The sequence below is a fragment of the Saccopteryx leptura genome, chromosome 1, assembly GCF_036850995.1.
Source record: "Saccopteryx leptura isolate mSacLep1 chromosome 1, mSacLep1_pri_phased_curated, whole genome shotgun sequence".
NCBI lineage: Eukaryota > Metazoa > Chordata > Mammalia > Chiroptera > Emballonuridae > Saccopteryx > Saccopteryx leptura.
In genome coordinates, this window is record NC_089503.1 from 162,752,945 (window position 1) to 162,772,291 (window position 19,347).

General features: G+C 57.1%; 1 protein-coding gene across 1 annotated transcript; it reads right to left on the reverse strand.

Moving 5' to 3' along the window:
* Positions 1 to 10,774: 10,774 nt before the first annotated feature.
* Positions 10,775 to 15,848, reverse strand: ELF3 (E74 like ETS transcription factor 3). Its single transcript, XM_066379558.1, has 9 exons — positions 15,711 to 15,848; positions 15,157 to 15,326; positions 14,734 to 14,955; positions 14,455 to 14,550; positions 14,189 to 14,308; positions 13,950 to 14,039; positions 13,749 to 13,865; positions 13,005 to 13,200; positions 10,775 to 11,425 (listed from the first exon to the last, which is right to left on the reverse strand). Exons 2-9 carry the CDS (start codon positions 15,317 to 15,319, stop codon positions 11,311 to 11,313), a joined length of 1,119 nt encoding a protein of 372 aa, XP_066235655.1. The 5' UTR covers positions 15,320 to 15,326; positions 15,711 to 15,848; the 3' UTR covers positions 10,775 to 11,310.
* Positions 15,849 to 19,347: the final 3,499 nt, after the last annotated feature.

Below are 19,347 nucleotides of genomic sequence, written 5' to 3' on the forward strand. Positions count from 1 at the left end.
TCCTGGCTCCCTGCACAGCTGCCCCCTGCACGGCCACTGTCACCGGCCCTGCCCTGGCTACGGAGCAAAGCCCAGAGAGGGACAGAGCCCCCTGGCTCCAGGCAGGATTGAGCCCAGCCCTGGCACAGCCACCCTGCCCAGGTACCATGTTGCATGGGATCTCTCAGGGGGACCAGTGGCTTAAATGTAGAACCTACCCTTCCGTGTCTCTCCCTAGACCTTAGTCTCCCGCCAGGAAAGGCCTCCTGAGGACAAGGAGCCTTGGCCCACCTGCCTCTGGCAACTGGGACATCACTCCCCAGCCTGCTGGCCCCCTGAAGGTATTGCCTCTTCTGCTGCCTGGCACAGAAGGACCAGCACTTGCTCCCCAAGGGCCAGAATCACCTGCTCCCCACCCCCCAAGGCTCTGCCCAACCTGTTTGGCAGGTGTGCCTGGCTCAGAGCCACTAGGGCCCAGTGCCCAACTCCCTTACGGGAAGGAAGGATGTAAACAGAGGACAAGGGGCAGGTGGAGGACAAAGGTAGCTGGGCCTTTGTCTGCACCTCCTCAGTCCGAGCTGCTCACAGAACACCCTGGGAGCTAGCTTCCAGGGGCCAGGATCTGCTCACAGAGGTGCAGCACGCATTGCCACAAGCTGTCCCATTTGTACCCAACCATGGCCCCCCTTTCAGCTCTCCTGGGGCTGCCTGGCTCATCTCTCCTCCCTCCCAGCCACAGTCTCAGCCCCAGGTGAGGTCCCCTGGCTCAACGGATGGCCAAGACAGTTAGACAGGAACAGGTGCTCAGTCATTGGCCAGAGTGTGGCCTGTGCCTGCTCACAGGAGAGGAGGTACTTTAGGTTTTTAGGTTTCCTTTTCTTTTCCAAGGAGCTGAGGGAAGGTGGAGGACAGAAGGCCCAGGGTATCCAAGGGCGTCAGCCACAGTCACCTGGGAACCTCCCTGCCTCTCAGAGTGAATGCATTTAAGATGCTTATGAGTCCTTGGGCCACAGGAGACCTGAGGAATTCATGCGTTCTGCAAATTTCAGTAGCTCTGCCTGCTCTGCGCCAGTAAGAGGGGCCAGACTTATCAGTGAACAAAGACCCTGCCTGCTCACGCACTCCTCCTGGGAGAGGAACCACGGACAATTAGATTGTAGAGGGTGTCGAGGAGAGGATATAATAGAGGGGTGGGGAGGGTCTCCAAGGTGGCCTCCTCCCTGGCAAAGTGGGGGTGGTCACCAGGCAGGGTCCTGGAGGGGCTCTGTGGGCAGGGTTCTGAGAGCAGGACAGCCAGACACTGACTTAGGGTCACCTGGGCCTCTGAGGCTGCTGGGGTAGGAGACTATCTGTATTACATAATATTAATATATTACTATTAAAGGTTAACTATTAGTTTTCTTTCTTTTTTTTCAAATTGTGGTACAATATATATAACATCAAATTTACCATTTTCACCATTTTTTTAAAGAATATTTATTTATTTATTATTTTTTGTATTTTTCTGAAGTTGGGAACAGGGAGGCAGTCAGACAGACTCCCGCATGCACTTGACCGGGATCCACCCGGCATGCCCACTAGAGGGAGATGCTCTGTTGCATCCAGAGCCACTCTAGCACCTGAGGCAGAGACCTTGGAGCCATCCCCAGAGCCCGGGCCATCTTTGCTCCAATGGAGCCTTGGCTGCAGGAGGGGAAGAGAGAGACAGAGAGGAAGGAGAGGGGGAGGGGTGGAGAAGCAGATGGGCGCTTCTCCTGTGTGCCCTGGCCGGGAATCGCATTTTCACCATTTTTAAGTGCACAGTTCAGTGGCATTGAGCACATTAGAATAAATCACCATGTAGAGGATCTGCGGATGACGCAGTAGACCAAGTGACTAACGAGAAACACCACACAGTTGTGGGGGGGAGGAGCAGAGAACAGGCCCAGAGCTCCATGTCGTCCAGGATGCAGTCCTGTCCTGACTACAGAAGGTAAAGGGGTAGGCGGGGTCAAGTGTAAGCTCCTCCCCCAAGAGCAAGCAGGTGTCTCTGGGCTCCCGGGAGACTTTGGACTCCCGGCTCTACCCTTGGTGCAGGGCTGACCATCCCCTTGGTGAGCACCTGATGGGCAGGGTGGCTCTGTCAGCCAGTGTCCTGGCCCCTCGCCAAGGCTCCTGCTGCCATTTTCTCCCACCTGTCCGACTGGGCAGGGCCTGAGCAAAGGCACCAGAGACTTCAGACTACTGCTGACCCAGATACGTCCCAGCAGCCACTGGGAGCCTATGGCTGGCTGACCCACATCTCAGGGATCTGAGTCAGTAGGGGAACTCACACTCAGGGCAGGACCAATCATGGAGGGGACCCCTTTATAAATGTGGGTGGCTTTCTATGCTTTTAGCATTGTGTTTCTGCCACACTGTCTGCACAGGAAGCCAAGGAGCAGAGCCAGAAGCCCCTGCCCCCGGCATCCAGTGCCCAGCAGTAAAGGACTGAGGACCCAGTACTGAGCCTCCAGGCCACCACGCCTGCTGACCCCAGGTGTCCTGCCCTTGGACCTGTCCCCCAGCCTGGCATCCTGCACCCTCCCTATCCTCCCTCTGCTGTTCATACCTGTCCCTGCAATCCCCGGTCCCAATCAGGTCTCAGAGAGCAAAGCCCGTGACCAGCTGGTTCACAGCCAGCCCAAGGTGCCAGCTTCTCCCCTTGATAGAGCGGAAGGCCCATGGCCTGGGCAGAGGTCACCAGTGAGGGGGTCGAAGGTGACACCTACAGCCACTGAGGTCTCCACAAAGCACAAGGTGGCTGCATTCGCTCCCTCACTGGGTGCGTTTTCTATTTCCCATACCCCTGCAGCTGCCGCTGCTGTTCCTCTCCCTCTCTTTACGTCCCATAGACAGAGCCTCCAGGACTCCGGTGTCTTCAGTGACAGTTCCTTTAAGACCTGTTGACTTTCGTGGACAGTCTCCTCAGCATCCTGTCATCAGCTACCCACCACGTGGTCCTGAAGCCCATGCCCCGTGTTTCAGGGGTGCTGCCTATCTGTCTTCATGGCAGGACCACACCCCTGCTCTATCCCACAGCTAGTGATTTAACAATGTCATGTCTTATTATTGTTCATGGTTCTTGGGGTTCCCTGGGTTCAGATTGGTGGCCCCCACATAGGGGTCTCTCCTACAGCGGCAGTTAGGTGGCGGCTGGGGCCAAATCACCTGGAAACTTCCTTCCTGGGAACCATACAGCCCTCTGGCAGGTGGCCTCGTCCTCAGGACTGTCCCACCCACTCATCTGCGGGGTATTCCCAGAAAGCAGCCCTAGCTCTGGCACCCCGTTACAAGCACCCTAACCCCTTCAGCGGTGGCCGTCCCCCTTGGGACTCCATAGAGCATTTCACTGCCTCTCAACCTGTCAGCTTCCTTTGTTGCCTCTGCCTGGAATGGTGAGGTCCAGTCCCAGCCGATTCCTCACCGTCCTCTGGACAAATGGGGTTAGTTCCTGCCTCTTCACCTTTACACTGATGCTCCTCCTGCCCAGATGACACCCATCTCTTCCCCAACCCCTCCCACACCAGGTGCCAGAGTCTGTGCTCTGCTCTCTGGTTTCAGAATCAGCAAACACTTTCCTTGCATAATTAATTCCAATGTGTGGTCAATGTCTGCTCATTGACAGGAGTTCCCAAGGGGAGAGCCCTCATACCAATGATGCTGGGCACAGAGATCGTCCCAGGTTCTGCGGAGGTGACTCATACCTTGGTTAATGCATCCCATACCTTAGACGCAATGTTTGTCTCACTTTTTTCAAATGACTAATGTGTCTTTCTCAAAATGGAAAAAGAAGCATTTGTCTTCTTCTTTTTGTTGTTGTTGTTCTATGAGCAACGTGGGCTCATTGTAAAAGAAATGTTCGGGTCACACAGAAAGGCATGAAAACAGACCACAGCCTGATCCCACCACCCAAAGATGGCCTTCCTTGCCACATTTTTTTGCAGGACGTTTTCTGCTTGCACACACACCACTAGTCACCCCTGCAAGTAACATCCAGTATTGAGACACACGTCTATCCTGCTGTGGAACCAGCCCCCTCATTTCACAAGCCACACCTCACATCATTTAATATGCATATGTCCTCCTTAGTGATTCCAGTTTCCCTGGACCCGCAGGACGCCTTCGCTAACAAATCCCCCCTCCCCAGGACATTATCAAGACTCCAGAAACCTCCTTGTGGATGCATTTTTGTACACATTTCCGATCATGTGCTTAAAATGCATTCCTCAACGTTGAACTGTTGGGTCAGAAACAGGCATTTCTTACAAGGCCAAACATTGAATTGTGATTTCAGAATGTACCAGTTCTGAAACCCGGAGCCACAGGGCCTCTGTCCTCTGGGCTCTGGTTTTTTCTCACCAATAAAACATGGACGTTACAGACTGGCCTGAGCAGGGGGCTGTGAGGCTCAGCATCTGCCCCTGTGAAATACTATAACACCTGGCATAAGAGAACCTCTCCATGAAGGGACTTATTTGTTTTTAATTTGTTTCCAGTATTTTATTATTTTCCAGGAGGAAAAAATGCTGCAATGACTATTTTTACACCAACAAGCAAGTTCACCACAACCCTGAAAAATGACATTTCTGGACACCCAGAGAAGAAACCATCAACAGACAAAATTATGGGCAAGCCCTGGCTGGTTGGCTCAGCAGTAGAGCATTGGCCCAGCGTGTGGAAGTCCCAAATTCAATTCTCGGCCAGGGCACACAGGAGAAGCGCCCATCTGCTTCTCCACACTTCCCCCTCTTCTTTCTCTCTATCTCTCTCTTCCCCTCCTACAGCCAAGGCTCCATTGGAGCAAAGTTGGCCGGGGCGCTGAGGATGGCTCCATGGCATCTGCCTCAGGTACTAGAATGGCTCAGATTGCAGCGTAGCAATGTCCCAGATGGGCAGAGCATCATCACCCCTGGTGGGCATGCTGGGTAGATCCCGGTTGGGCGCATGCGGGAGTCTCTCTGACTGCCTCTCTGCTTCTAACTTTAGAAAAATACAAAACAAAAATTATGGGCAGAATTAAATGCATGTTGGGGTTGGGACAAGAAGATTATTTTCTTACGACTATCTGAGAGGTCTAGAAGGCCCCGGAGACCCAATGTGCACCCATGCAACAGGCTGGGGGCAGGGCATCGCTCCCACCGAATAACAGAAACATCAGATAAACTACAAAATCACAACTTGTCTTGAACCCATCAGAGAGCTGGGGTGACAGAGCAGCCAGGTGACCTAGACCCCCAGGAAGGAAAGCCAGGCCCTTTGGAGGAGAGCTGGGACGTGGAGACTCACCTGACTCAGAATACGGGGAGAAGGGCCAGCCCAGCAGGCGAGAAACCTTGTGCTGCTGTTTTTAACAAATCCTCGGAGGTTGAGTGAGGGGTAGCAGGACAGGAGAGGGTCCTGGCGGCCCTCGTGGACTCCTCCCCACAGACCTCACAGGGGCCCAGAAGGGAGATTGGAGAGAGCCTCCCTTGGAGTGGGAGAAGGCCCTGCCAATGGAAGGCAGGAAGCCACACCTAGACCTTCCCCCAGAAGAAGCAGGAAAGGCGGAGGACGTGGGAAGGACTTTCAGCTGTGGGGGCAGGTGCAGCCCATTCTGCGGCCCCATGAGTGCAGCAGAGGCAGGGGAAGAAAAAGCTGTTGCCCCTGCAGTTGGGCAGGAAGCAGTTATAGGCCCAGGCCCCTGTTAGAGCAGTGGTTCTGGGGGCAGGAAGTTTTGCCCTTCAGGGGACATCTGTGGATGTCTAGAGACATATTTGGTTGTCCCCACAAGGAGAGGGATGTGTTCTGGACATTTGGTGGGCAGAGGCCGGAGATGCCACAGAGCATCTGCGATGCCTGGGACAGCTGCCATCACAGAGCGTGACCCAGCCCCAATGCAGATCATGGGGAGGGGGCCGAGATACTCTGTGCTGCAGGTCTGCAGGCTGGAGGACAGCAGGAGCTCTGCCCCACACAGGACCAGCCGCAGACTCAAACAGAAAGGGGTCACAGGAAAGAGGCCTGTGGCTGTTAAAATATCCCCACTCTAAGACCCAGGCACACACCCTGCCTAAGACAGAGCCTGGGCCAGGGTCATAGAACCCTCCGGACCTGTCATCCTGAGCCACCAGGCTAGCAAGCACCAAGTAACAAGCAGCCACAGTCTGTCTCTGGGGGAGGGAGGAGAGTGAGAGAGAGCCCATCTGGGCACAGGGCACAGGGCTCAGGGCACAGGGAGGAGGACCAAAGGAGAGAGAGCAGGAGCATGGAGAAAACCCAGCAACTAGTGATACTGGGCAAACACAAAGCCAGACAGCAACAACCAGAGCACAGCAAAGCCTGACCTGGACTAAGCTCTGACCGGGCTAACTCGAGGCCTCCCCACCCCATGCACACGCATGCACTGACAGCCAAGCAGAGGAGGCATACCCATTTCCAGCCACCTGTACTCCTTATCTCAATCTTTACTGTTCCACACAGATGTCCCGCATTTAATAAAAAATTACAAGACACACACACAAAATCAAATAAACAAAAACATCCTACTGTCAAGAAACAAAGTAACCAACAGAACCAGATCCACAGGAACCCACACGTTCAAGTTCAAGGTGTTCATGGAGAAGGTGAAGGACCTGCTGAAACAGAGGGGGCGTGTCAGCAGAGGGACAGCACTGTCCAAGCCACGGAGCAGAGCAGCTCGGAACTAAAAGAGACACGATGAATGGTTTCAGCAGGCTCCTCAGGAGACCCGCCGCAGCCAAGGAAAGGAGGAATAGATCAACAAATGCCCTAATTGACTATGAACCTTAGAACAGGGTCTTCCTCTCTCAGAGCCAAAGGCTTCTCACCAGACTGAAAGGAATAATTCTTGCCTCTGAGTGACTGAAAGAGACACCCTGCAGACTTTATTTATTCATTTATTTATATATTTATTATTTTATTTTTATGAGAGAGAGAAAGGAAGAAAAGAGGAAAGAAGAAGCATCAACTCATAGTTGCATCACTTTAGTTGTTTATGGATTGCTTTCTCACACATGCCTTGACCGTGGGGGGCTCCACCTGAGCCAGTGACCCCTTGCTCAAGCCAGCAACCTTTGGGCTCAAGCCAGCGACCATGGAATCATGTCGATGATCCCACACTCAAGCCAGCGACACCCCCACCCTACCCCATGCTTGAGCTGGCGAGCCCCTGCAGGCATTTTTTAAAAAAATTACGGGAGATAAACAGAGTGTTTTCTAATCATGTTGCTACCCTTTTTTTTTTTTTTCCAAAATGGGAAATGGGTTAGTTTTTTTTCCTGGTAATAGAAACACCATCTATGTTTCCCCCCTAAAAAATAGGGTGCTATTTTTCATGATGCTGCCCAGTGGTGACCACTAACGTCTGAGAGCAGCTGGATCATCTGTGCACCAGGAAGGCAGCGAAGCTACTTTCTCCCCCAGGTAACAATGTATTGGGGGTGACTCTACAGTAAACACAGCATCAGCTGCCAGCAGAGCTTCTGCTGCAGTTCCTATCACCAGGGGCTGCTGCTTGTCTGCATTGTGCACCCCTACACCAAGAGTGCCAGCATGGGGGCCTTTAGGCCCCTATCCTATAATTTTCTTTGGGAAAGTTTCTGAGATGTGGAATTGCTATGTAAAAAGGCCCAGGTACTGTTTAAGGCTGTTAAACAATGTGTTGGATCATTCTTGAGAAGGGGTCTCCTGACGCACACCTAGACTCCTTTGTGTCCTCCCAGCTCTGGACTTACTCAGTTGTCAGCTTGATGTATGCAGGTCCGTGCCTCCTGAGGTCAGAGTGGCTGGCCTATCAGGCCATACTCCTTCGAGACTCAGTGTCCCCGAACCCAGCTATCGCCAGCCTGCAGCTTCCCCCTCTAGGCTGAAAACCAGCAGGGACCAGCCCTGGATCCCAGCATGCTTTGCAGATGTACCAGGTAGAGGAGGGCAGACAAAGGATGCTGGGACTTTCCCCAACCATGGGGCACCTGGGTACAGGGTGGCAGGTGTGGAGGGGCAGATGAGGCTGAGTCATGCCCGGTACTGGGCGGGGCTTTTTGGACGGGCTCCAGAGTTGACACGAAGGTTCCAGTAACGGGTGGCTGAGCTGGGCTAATTGCAGCTGCTGCCCTGGCCCATCCCTGCACGTAGCAGGCCGAGACGGGGGGGGGGGGGGGGGGCACAAGGAGGGGAAAGGAGAGAGGAAGAGAGGGAGAGGAGGGGGCACAGGAGGACAGGACAGAGGGGAGTTTTATTTTGCACTGTGTCCTGCAATTCACATTCACACAACCAGTCCTGGCAGTAGAGGAGGCCGGCAAACACTTCATGGGGATCAGTTGGGCCCCAGGAAGGAGATGAACAGAGTCAATAAAGGGCCGGGGCCAGCGGCCTGTGGAGGAGGCTGTGTGTGTGAGAGAGACTGTGATATATGTGATTGTGCATATGTGTGTGCATGTGTGTATGTGTGTGTGTGCATAGGGGAGGTGGTGGCCAGGACAAAGTCACAGGCTGTTTAGCAAATACTTATCAAGCGCCCGCTCTGTGCCAGGTGCTGGGTGGGGGCTGAGACGAGGGAGCCCCGTCCTTGCCCAGGGACACGGACAGCTGGTCCGGGAGAAGGCTGTGTAAGCAGGCAAGTGGAATAAAGAGGCGGGTTGAAATAAACGCACACAAGCACAACCCCTTGACCGTCCTCACCCAGGAGAGCAGGTGAGGCGAGTTTCCCCTGAATTGGGTGGAGGGCCGGGCCGGGGGAGAATCCGGGAACGGTCAGGTCCGGGCCGGCGGGCAGGCACACCCAGACTGGGGAGGGGTGACCTCCTTCTGACCTGCCAAGCGGCTACCTGATCCTACAGCAGCAGATAAGAGGTGACCAGATGCTGAGGGCAGGATCGAAACAGCCTGGCCACACCCAGGGAGAGGCCGCCTGGCAGAGGGGCCGCTGGGGGCCACCCTGCATTGGCTCCTGAGCTGGGAACACTTGGGAGTGAGGGTGGCCGACACCTGACAGAGAGGGCACCCAGGATGGGGTGAGAAAGGTCAGCCCCAGGGTGTGTGCCTGGCTCTGCAGGGTTCTGGGGGACAAGAAGGTGGAGAGCAACGTTGGGCAAAGACATCATAGGCAAGAAGCATGTCCCTGTGGGGGGCACCAAGGACCCCTCTTGCCCTTCCCAGGGCTGCCCAGGTGCCCCCCCCCCCGTCAACCCTCACGGAGCCACAGCAGGGTGCTGCCCCTCTTCTGGTCCCCTCTTCACCCAGCCAGTGACCTTGGCCCAGCCCCATCTCCTCAGAGGGCTGTGGTGCCGACCGAGTGCGATAATGGGATGAGGAGAAATCGCCTCATAAACCGAAACAGGACAAAGGTCGGAGTGGGGGGGCTGGGTGGCACCTGCCTTTGGCCGCCAACAAAGGGGCTGGCCCTACCTCTCCTGTGCACTGCCTGGCCTCACAGCAGGTGCCCTTAAAACAGAAGACATGAGATGGAGGTGGGCAGAGTGGCTGTGCCCTGGGTCCCTGCGTACCTGAGGAACTTCCTCGTCTTGGCCACAAGGGTGACCTCTGCAGGGTCCCCACTATGACGCGTTTGCACAACTCAGCCCAGTGCCAGCAGGTGGGGTTCCATGGGATGATGGTTCTACCAGGCCGTGTTGCCAAAGGAGCCCCCGGTGTGCCTGGCCAGCATGGAGCAGGTGTGTCTGGGGCAAAGCCCTGTGCCCTTCTCACCCATCACCCCTGGGGCCACCTGCACATGTTAGAGGGACACAAGTTCCCAATGGCTGCAGGGGACTCTAGGGTCTTCCATGACGCCACTGCTCTGTCCAGCCAGCTTCCCCACTGTCCTGCCTGATCCTGTTTCTGCAGCGCAAGCCCCCCACCCCTGCTACAGACATACAGACACACACACACACAGGTTCCCCTCAGAACCCTTCCTTTCCCATATCCCTCCAGCGAATGCTCTGGTATTTCTAAAATGACTAAGCAGCAGTTCTGACTTCCCAAAATGGATTTACGATGGGCTCTATGGAAACTGATGCCTCAAACTTCAGGAACTTTCCACGGGACGCCATTCTTAGCAAGGAACCCTGCATGCAGGGAAGTGTCCCCCATGCAACCTAGAGGCACTGTCACCGTGCAGAGGGAGTGACATCGTCAGGGACCTTCTGAGCATTAGGTCACGAGGGCTGAGCCCTGGAGCGGTCCCTGGGGATGTGTGGGAGGCCCGAGATGCAGCCTGCATGGCCTCCACCCTATATGGCCTCCACCCTGTCCCTCGCACACTGAGCTCACCTTCTGCCTCTGTGACGTGGGCATGACAAGTCCCTTGTCTCTTCTCAGGAGGGATGACGTGGGGCCCTGGGGTGCACGAGGCTTCCACCAGGCCATCCCCTCCCAGCCTTCTCGTCACGTCTCATCTCCATTTTGCTTGTTTCCTCCACAAGACTGTTAGTCTGACTCCACGTCAGGTGACACCGTGGGATCCTTATCACTGAGCTCGCAGCCAGTGTGGCTGGAACGCCAAGGCCAGATGTGACTTCCAAGCTCTCACAGACGCCGGCCAGAGCCCAGCCTGCTACACTCACGTCCCTGCTGGTGTGGAGCCGTGTGCCCTCTCCAGTCCTGAACAGGGTCCCATTTCCTCTCCTCCCAGCCCCCAGCCCTCCTGGCTCCTGGGTCCCCACCCCACACACCTGCCACCTGCCTCCACCTTCCCCTCTGACCCGCAGACCCTGCCCCTCCTGACCGAGTCCGATCCAGAGGTCCACGTGTCAGTGCACAGGGAGCTAAGACCAGGTTACAAAAAGCCCAGAGGGCACTTTATTGGAGGTCTCTGCCTCCACGCAGGAGAAGGGGGTCGGAGTCCTGCCCTGAGCTTCTGGTACCCCAGCCCAGGGCCAAGGACAGTTAGGGGAATGTCTTAGAAAAAATAGATCTCTATGTACATCCGACGTAGTTTGTAGCACATAAATTAGAGAGTGCTCTGACCCTCGCCCGCGGAGCCCGAGCACTAGGAGGGGGCAGGAGCCAGTCCAGAGAAAGGGCAGGGCCCTGTCCCGTCGCTTATGGTGCCCCGGCCTCCCCACCTCCTGGCCTCTGTCCAGACACCTGCAGGAGGAAGACAATGTCCACAGCTGGGGTCTGGGGTGGGCGTCAGGAGGCACTGAAGGAGCCACATGTGAAGATAGGTCAAGTCACACCCTGGGCTTGTGATTCCACGAGGAGGCAGCCGAGGAGACCCCAGAGTTTCTGTGTCCTCCAGAGCACAGCGGTCCTCTCGACAGGGGCCTCTGGCCTCAAGTCCATGCGTCTGTCTCGGGTCCATTCGGACCCTCAGTTTTGACTTCTGACCACCTCCTCCTCCTTCCAGCCGCTGGAGTTTTTGCCAAACTTGTAGACGAGCCGCCGGCCGTCCACCCGCTCCAGGATCTCCCGTTTGTAGTAGTACCTGAATGGATACGGGAGTCACGGAGTCCCAGGCAGGAGGCACACCCACTGCCAAGCCCTCTCCTGCCCCGTGATCCATCTGCAGTTGACCTGTCCCCACTAGGTTCCAGCACCTGAGCCTGCAGCACTGTCTGGCCTAGAGTCGCTTCTTTGTATCTATGGCTGTGCCCAGGGGCTTGTCCTGAAACCACACGAGTTCAGGGCTGGAAGGGACCTTAGCAGTGATCTAAAGAGAAACCGAGGCTCTGGGACAAGCAATTTGATTGTTTCGACAGAGGCATGGGGCGTGCTAATAAATGGTCTTTGGACCCTGGCTCAGCGGTAGAGTGTCGACCCAGTGTGTGGATGTCCTGGGTTCGATTCCCAGTCAGGGCACACAAGAGAATCGACCATCTGCTTCTCCACCCTTCCCCCTCTCGCTTCTCTCTCGCTCTCCTCTCTCTTCGTTTCCCAGAGCCATGGCTCAATTGGTTTGAGCTCACTGGTCCCAGGTGCTAAGGATAGCTCCGTGGAGCTTCGGCCTCATGTGCTAAAAATAGCTTGGCCTGTGCCTGACCAGGCGATGGCGCAGTGGATAGAGCGTCGGACTGGGATGCCGAGGACCCAGGTTCGAGACCCCGAGGTTGCCCCCGCTTGAGCACGGGCTCATCTGGTTTGAGCAAAGCTCACCATCTTGGACCCAAGGTCGCTGGCTCGAGCAAGGGGTTACTCGGTCTGCTGAAGGCCCATGGTCAAGGCATATATGAGAAAGCAATCAACGAACAACTAAGGTGTCGCAATTTGCAATGAAAAACTAATGATTGATGCTTCTCATCTCTCTCTGTTCCTGTCTGTCTGTCCCTGTCTATCCCTCTCTCTGTCTCTGTAAAAACAAAAAACCAAAAAACAAACAAACAAAAAAATAGCTTGGTGGGCAGAGCATTGAGGGCTGCTGTGTGGATCCTTGTTGGGCGCATGCGGGAGTCTGTCTATCTCCCCTTCTCTCACTTGGGTAAAATAAAATAAAAAATAAAAAAGTAGCCCTGGCCGGTTGGCTCAGCGGTAGAGCGTCGGCCTGGCGTGTGGGGGACCCGGGTTCGATTCCCGGCCAGGGCACATAGGAGAAGCGCCCATTTGCTTCTCCACCCCCCTCCCCTCCTTCCTCTCTGTCTCTCTCTTCCCCTCCCGCAGCCAAGGCTCCATTGGAGCAAAGATGGCCCGGGCGCTGGGGATGGCTCCTTGGCCTCTGCCCCAGGCGCTAGAGTGGCTCTGGTCGCCCCCTGGTGGGCAGAGCATCGCCCCTGGTGGGCAGAGCATCACCCCTGGTGGGGCGGGCCGGGTGGATCCCGGCCGGGCGCATGCGGGAGTCTGTCTGACTGTCTCTCCCCGTTTCCAGCTTCAGAAAAATACAAAAAAAATAAAATAAAAAAATAAATAAAAAATAAAAATAAAAAAGTAAATGGTCTTTGACCACTGAGAACCTCCTGGGATGCGTCTCGTGAGCCACACAGGGGTGTCATTAGACAGTCCCTGTGCCCCTCTGTGCAGCCTCCTGCTGCCCCCGGGCCACCACACCCTCCAGGAATCAGGTGGGCGCTCACCTCATGGCTCGGCTCAGCTTCTCGTAGGTCATGCTGCTGTTTTTCTTCTTCTGGCCCCAGAGCTGGGCCACAGCCTCAGAGCGCAGGAACTTGAACACGCCCTCCTGCCGGTTCTCCCACTTCATCAGGCCCTCATTCAGCTCCGGGTGGATGAGGATGTCCCGGATGAACTCCCACAGGTGGGTGCCTCTGGGGGCTGCAAGGCCAACAGGTCAGCAGCAGCCAGGGCCCCCCCCCTGTGGCCAGCTGGCCCTGTGAACGTCATATGCTATGGCCAGGACAGGAGCCCAGGAGGGCCAGCTCACAGCAGAGACGTTTTACCACTCAAATACGGGGGTACAAGAGTGCCTGTTAGGTTACTGGCCAGCAGGGCCACAGTTGGTAGTGAATCAGAGACCAGCTTCCTGGGAACTGTAACCCCTGAGGACTGGAAGCAAACAGCCAGCCCAATGTGGGGACTGTGTAAGGGAGCCCTGGGCAATCTCCCAGGCTCACTGACTGGAGCCCACAGTACAGATGTCTTCTGTGGGCTGGGAGTCCAACAGCAGAGGCATCGTCCACCATGGTGGCTCTCTGGGCCCTCCCCACACCCACCAGCCACATCCTCACACCACCGAAGGTGTCACAGCAGGCAAGACCTTCCTCCAGGACCTCGGGCTCCCCTCCTCCCCAGGAGCCAGTGACCAGTGCCCCCCCCACCCATGTCTGTCCCGTGCCCACCCAGCCTCAGGGCCCTGTACCCACCATGCTTGCTCTTCCTGCTGTCCAAGCTGTCCCGAGAGTCTCGGCTCAGCTTTCGGGGCCGGCCCCGTTTCCGCTTCCCATGCTTAGGGTCCCCCTTCTTGTAGTCGGGGAAGCCATCTGTGGGGAGTTGGAAGGTCAGGAGAGCAACGGAGGGGGTGGGGGTGGGGGGGAAGCCCCCCTGCAGGGACACCCTCCACTCACCCCTGGAGAAGACCTTGCTGTCGCTGGGGTCAAGGTCCACGTCACTTCCACCGGAGTCTGAGGAGTGGGAGCTCTGAGAAGCTCCAGTCCCTAGGGAGTCGGGTCCAGTGAGTCCCATCCGGCCCACCCTCTGCAGGCGGGCACACCACCCAGCCAGCTCCGTCCTCCCAGAGAACTGAAAGCCAAGGGTTTGGGGGCATTTGGGGATTGGAAAAGGCTGTGGCCTGACGAGCCCTCACCTGCCGTGGAGACGTCGGAGCTTCCCGGGGATGGGGCCCCTGCACCATAGCTGCCTGGGTTGTAGGGGCTGGGCTGCCGGGGGTCCTCCAGCATCTCCTGGCCAAAGGGGCTTCCCTGGTCTGGAAGAGGAAGTGGGTGTTCAGACAGGGCTCTGAGAACTGGGCAGGGACAGGTGAGGCCACTCAGACGTGTGTTGGACGACCTACTGACCTTTCTAGCTCGGAAGACAGGTGTGGGGAGGGGCAGAGGGAACACAGGTGCTCACCTAAGGGGCCTGGGTCCCCCAAGGTCTCCTGGAAGGACATGCTGTCCTGCTCCAGCAGGTCAATGATCCAGCTGAGCTCGTCAGGAAAGCTGGAAGCTGAGAGGAAAGGGAGTCAGAGCGCAGGCTTCCCCACCCCTCACCCTCAGGGGTGCTCAGCCTACCGCCTGGCCTGGGGTTCTCCGTCCTTCCCTCAACGTGCTAACCTGACCCGGGACATGGGGCCAGGCCCGGACCAGCCTCCCTGACTGACAGGAGCCCCAGCACAGGGGCTGCACTCACTGAGGTCCCACAGTTGCGCATAAAGCTGGTCGCCTAGCGGCCCGAATACCAGCCGCAGCTCCTCGGGGGCACAGCTGCAGAGCGTGGCCCCGTCCATGTCGCACCGCGAGAAGTCGATGGTGCTGGCGTCAAACTTGTTTTTCTCCACCTGGTAGCTGATCCAGTCCAGGACCTGGGCCTTCGACCAGAACTGGGGCTGCTCCTGCGACCAGCTGGCCTTCTCTGGAAGGGCCCCGGCACAGCGGGGGGTCAGCCCAGCCACCAGAGGCCATCCTGCCCCAGCACCCCAGCCTACCATAAGTCTCTCCCACAGGGCTCTGAAGCAGTCTGCTCAGAGTCCCTTCTCCCGCCTGACCCCCTATCTACCCAACCTCTTAGATGGATGCCCTGCTGCCCAATCCCACCCCTCCCTGTGAGACCCACCTGGGCCCTCCAGTGGCATCTGGGGGTTGCTCAGGGACAACACGAGGTCATCAGCCCCAAAAGAGGCAGCGGGGGGAGTGGAGGCCAGAGTGGGGTCCTCGGGGCTGTACATGGTGCTGAAATAGTTGCTGAAAACGTTGCTAATCTCACAGGTTGCGGCCATGAGCTCCCTGGGGGGGAGAGGAGCTGGTGAAGGGCCAGGGTCTCCCCTCTCCCTGCGCCCTGCGGCAACTCTGTCCCAGCAAGACCTGGGCAGGCGTGGCCCGGTGCGCAGAGGTCGGCAAATCTCCGGACACCTTGTCTTTAAGACGTGCCCCATGATTTCAGACCCCGGTGGGGGCGCCTGGCCTCCTGCAGGACTCCCTCCTCAGTCGCCCGGGTCCTCGGGTCCTCAAGTGGGGCTGGCTGAGGCGTGGCCACCCCGTGTCATCCAGGGATAGTTCCTCAGCTCTCAGAACCTCAGGACACCCCTTCGCCCCACACTCCTGCTGAGGACCCCAAAACTGCAAACCCCGCATTTCCCAGGCTGGGGAGCACGGCAGGCAGGCACCTACCAAGGTGGCAGTGCAGGTGTGGCAGGCGGGCAGGCACGGCTGGGAGGCAGTGGGCGCCAGAAATCCAAGAGGCAAAAGCTTGGCCCAGTAGTGTGTCTGGAGGCTGCCCCGCCCGCGCTAAATAGACCTGGGAGCTCCTCCCTGCCAGGTCTTTATAGCCGCGTAACCTGAGCCGGTGGCTCATTGGACAGAGGGGATTTCCTGGCCTTTAGACTGGGCTCCTGGCCCTAGATGATTTGCATATTTTCTGCCACTTGGCCCGGGTCCGACATGGGGTGCGGGGAAATCAGGCCTAGCTGGTTTAATGATTGTCAGACGTCCCGCACCCTCTGGGGTTGGGCACAGGGCACTGGCCTGGGCGGGTGGCGGGAGAGTCGCGGGGGGTGGGGGGGGGCGCTCTGTACTTTCGGCCACCCTCAGGCTCAGAAAATTCCTCGAGTGGGTGGGGGCAGTTCAGGGAGGGGCCTTGAGCCTCTGGGGAACTGGGTCCCAGAGGCTGCTAGCCCCAAGCGTCTGGAAAGCTGAGGACAAAGGGGCCCTATGGAGAGAGATAAGCTCCCCCCCCCCCAGGCTTCCGCGCCCAGGATGCAGGCGGGAAGGCTCTCCAGGCAACATTCTTCGGACCGGGGTGGGGACAGCCCCCGCGTCCCCAGGGACCCCCGCCTAACAGCCCGGGCTGTCACCCACTCTGTCTTTCGGCATCGTCTGCCTGCTGGGACCCTGTCCAAGCATCAGGGCTGCTGCGGCCACTCCGGACAGACCCGGCTCCTACGCGCAGCACGTCCACAGCCCTGCGCGCCGCTGGCCACACAGGAACCCGTCCCTCCGCCTGGTCTCTCACGTCCCGGCTCCTCGGCTGCTCACGGGCGCCACCTGCTGCCTCCTAGTGGTCAAATCCTGCCTACCTACGTCCTGTCATTCAAACAAGAACAGGATGCTTCCCATCCGCGGACCATTCCACGTAGTCCTGGTTAATCCCCACAAAGCCCTGTGAGCAGGTGTGGTGATTCCCCACTGCACAGAAGAGATTGCAGCTCGGAGCCCAGGCCACACGAAGCTGGTAAAGTGGTGGGGCTGGGAGTTAAAGGCACGGCCTGGTGCTCCGGCCCTGCCCATCTCCTGGCTTTAGGGTCCTCTGCTCAGCGCCGGGGCAGTGACTGCCTCATGCCCGTGGTTCCCTCTAGGAACTCAGCCCCAAACACAGCGGCCCTGAGCGTGGGCAGCATAAGGTGCTGGGACAGAAGGGGGAGGGGAGTTTTCTGGTTTCTCCCCAACTATGACATTCTGCACCTTGGTTTCCCGTCTCTAAAAGCAAGGTGGTTTAAACTTAATCATCCCTGAGGTCCCCCCCCCACACACACACACCTCATCTGGCTGGCTAGGCATCTGTGATGTCACTCCGAGTATCACTCTCTCCTCTTCCTTCATGGGTGCCACAGCCCTGGGTGGCTCGTGGCCATGTGCAGCCTCCAGGGCTGAAGTGGGTTCTCAAAGGGAAGATGACACCACCTCCAGAGCTACCCTCTTTCCTCTGCGTCCTCTAAGTCCAGCCCAGAGAATGTGCTTCTCATCTTCCTTGTGTTTGAAGCCACCGGTGCCCAGGAGAGGAGGGGGTGAAGTTCCGGGGCTGTGGATTTTCCCAGCCCCTCAGGGGGCCTCCCCCCCTTCCCCCGTGGGGCCTGAGGCGAGCACACCCTCCACCCAGTCACTGACCCTGGAATGCAAGAGAACTGGCTTCTAGCCCAGCACTGCTCATGTGCACAGAGGACACTGAGCTGAGGAGGGACCAGGAGGAGAGGAGACAAAGGATGTCAACCCCCTTGTCTTCAGGTGGCTTCACAGGAGAAATGGGGCTGGCTAAAGGACTCCCCAGAGGCACTTCCCTTCCAAGTATACTGCTCACAAAAATTAGGGGATGAGGAACATGCAGGTATTCCAGTACTTTCAGCCTTTTGTATAGTGCATTTTCACCAATGAAATACAAGTTGGTTTTGCATCTCATTTGCATAATCAAACAACTTTCTTTGACTTGTTTGCTTTTCTGATGTTCTTGTTTAATAAAAAATCAAATGCAGCCCTGGCCGGTTGGCTCAGCGGTAGAGCGTCGGCCTGGCGTGTGGGGCACCCGGGTTCGATTCCCGGCCAGGGCACATAGGAGAAGCGCCCATTTGCTTCTCCACCCTTCCTCTCTGTCTCTCTCTTCCCCTCCTGCAGCCAAGGCTCCATTGGAGCAAAGATGGCCCGGGAGCTGGGGATGGCTCCTTGGCCTCTGCCCCAGGCGCTAGGGTGGCTCTGGTCGTGGCAGAGCGACGCCCAGGAGGGGCAGAGCATCGCCCCCTGGTGGGCAGAGCTCGCCCCTGGTGGGCGTGCCGGGTGGATCCCGGTCGGGCGCATGTGGGAGTCTTTCTGTCTCTCCCCGTTTCCAGCTTCAGAAAAAAAAAAAAAAAAAAAAAATCAAATGCTTTTTTTTTATCAGTTCATATTCATTTTTGAAATGTCCCCTAATTTCTGTGAGCAGTACATTTGTCAATGCTGTCAGTAGCCCCTGACATTAGGGAGATGCATAGGGAAGACTTAGGCTTGAGGTCAGTGCCCTAGAGGGTAGGGAGAAGCTTCCAGAACAGTGGTCAGAGGAGCTGTGGGACGGGACGGTCACAGACACTGTCTCTGTGAGAGGACAGCACGGCCAGAAGCCAGGCGGAAAAGGCAGTGAGGGCACAGGCGCCATGACAGTCCCCAAGCCGTGAAATGTGGACTCCGAAAGTTTGTGGAGTCCTTGAGGCTGTTGGAGAAAGAGCTCCCACAGTGATCCTATTAGGGGGCTCCCCAAGGGAGCACAAACGAAGAAAAGAGCCACTGTTTCAGGGCCAATAAGCAGAACAGCAGGTCGGGAAGCAGGGAGGTGTCCGGATAACCCTGAAATAGCCTTTGCCTGAGTGCCGCGGTTCCCCCTTTGCTGGTGAAGCTCCGTGCGAGGGACAGAGGCAGTCACCAGCCTGTCATGTGGTCACAAAATTCTGCTTTCACCAAGAGTGACAAAAGTCTATTTCTGCTGTGCTGTGCTCCCCCCACACCCTGTGTAGGAAGGGGAGGAGGAGGCTGTGCTGATAACCTAAGCCAAGGGCAGAACCACAGCAGCAGATGGCGTGGGCGCAGGTGCCCTGTCTGTGAGAAAGCCAACAGACATGCTCTTAAGTGTTTCTCTGCCACCCTCTCCTCATCCCACACCCCGGACCCCACATCTAACTTACTAACTGCTGAGGTCCCCACGGGGAAGCCAGAGAGGACCTAGTGCCACGCTCTGAGTGCGCCATAAGCTGACCCAGGCTCAGAGGCAGGCGAGGCCCCAGGGCTGGTGAGAAGGCCCCGGAAAAACATAAAATGCACATTTGCACTGTAGCCGGGAAGGACAAAGAGCACAGGGCAGGTGGGCAGGGAACCAAGTGCCACTCTGTGCACATCACTCCTGGACACACGAGTCCCATCCTACCTGTTCTTCATGCACCTATGGAACCCACCCCTCCTGCACCAGGAGCTCCCTAAGGACAAGGGACACTGCCGTTCTCTGGTCTCCCCCAGTGACCATCTCAGGGCGCGCTTGTACACAGGGGGGACACCTGGGGGGGAAGTTCCACAG

Coding starts and splice junctions, on each gene's coding strand:
- ELF3 (XM_066379558.1), bottom strand. CDS start 15,319: ATGGCCGCAACCTGTGAGATTAGCAACGTTTTCAGCAACTATTTCAGC. Junction 14,956..15,156: donor GATGCCACTGGAGGGCCCAG/GTGGGTCTCACA, acceptor GGGCCCTTCCAG/AGAAGGCCAGCTGGTCGCAG. Junction 13,201..13,748: donor CAGCAGGAAGAGCAAGCATG/GTGGGTACAGGG, acceptor TTGGCCTTGCAG/CCCCCAGAGGCACCCACCTG.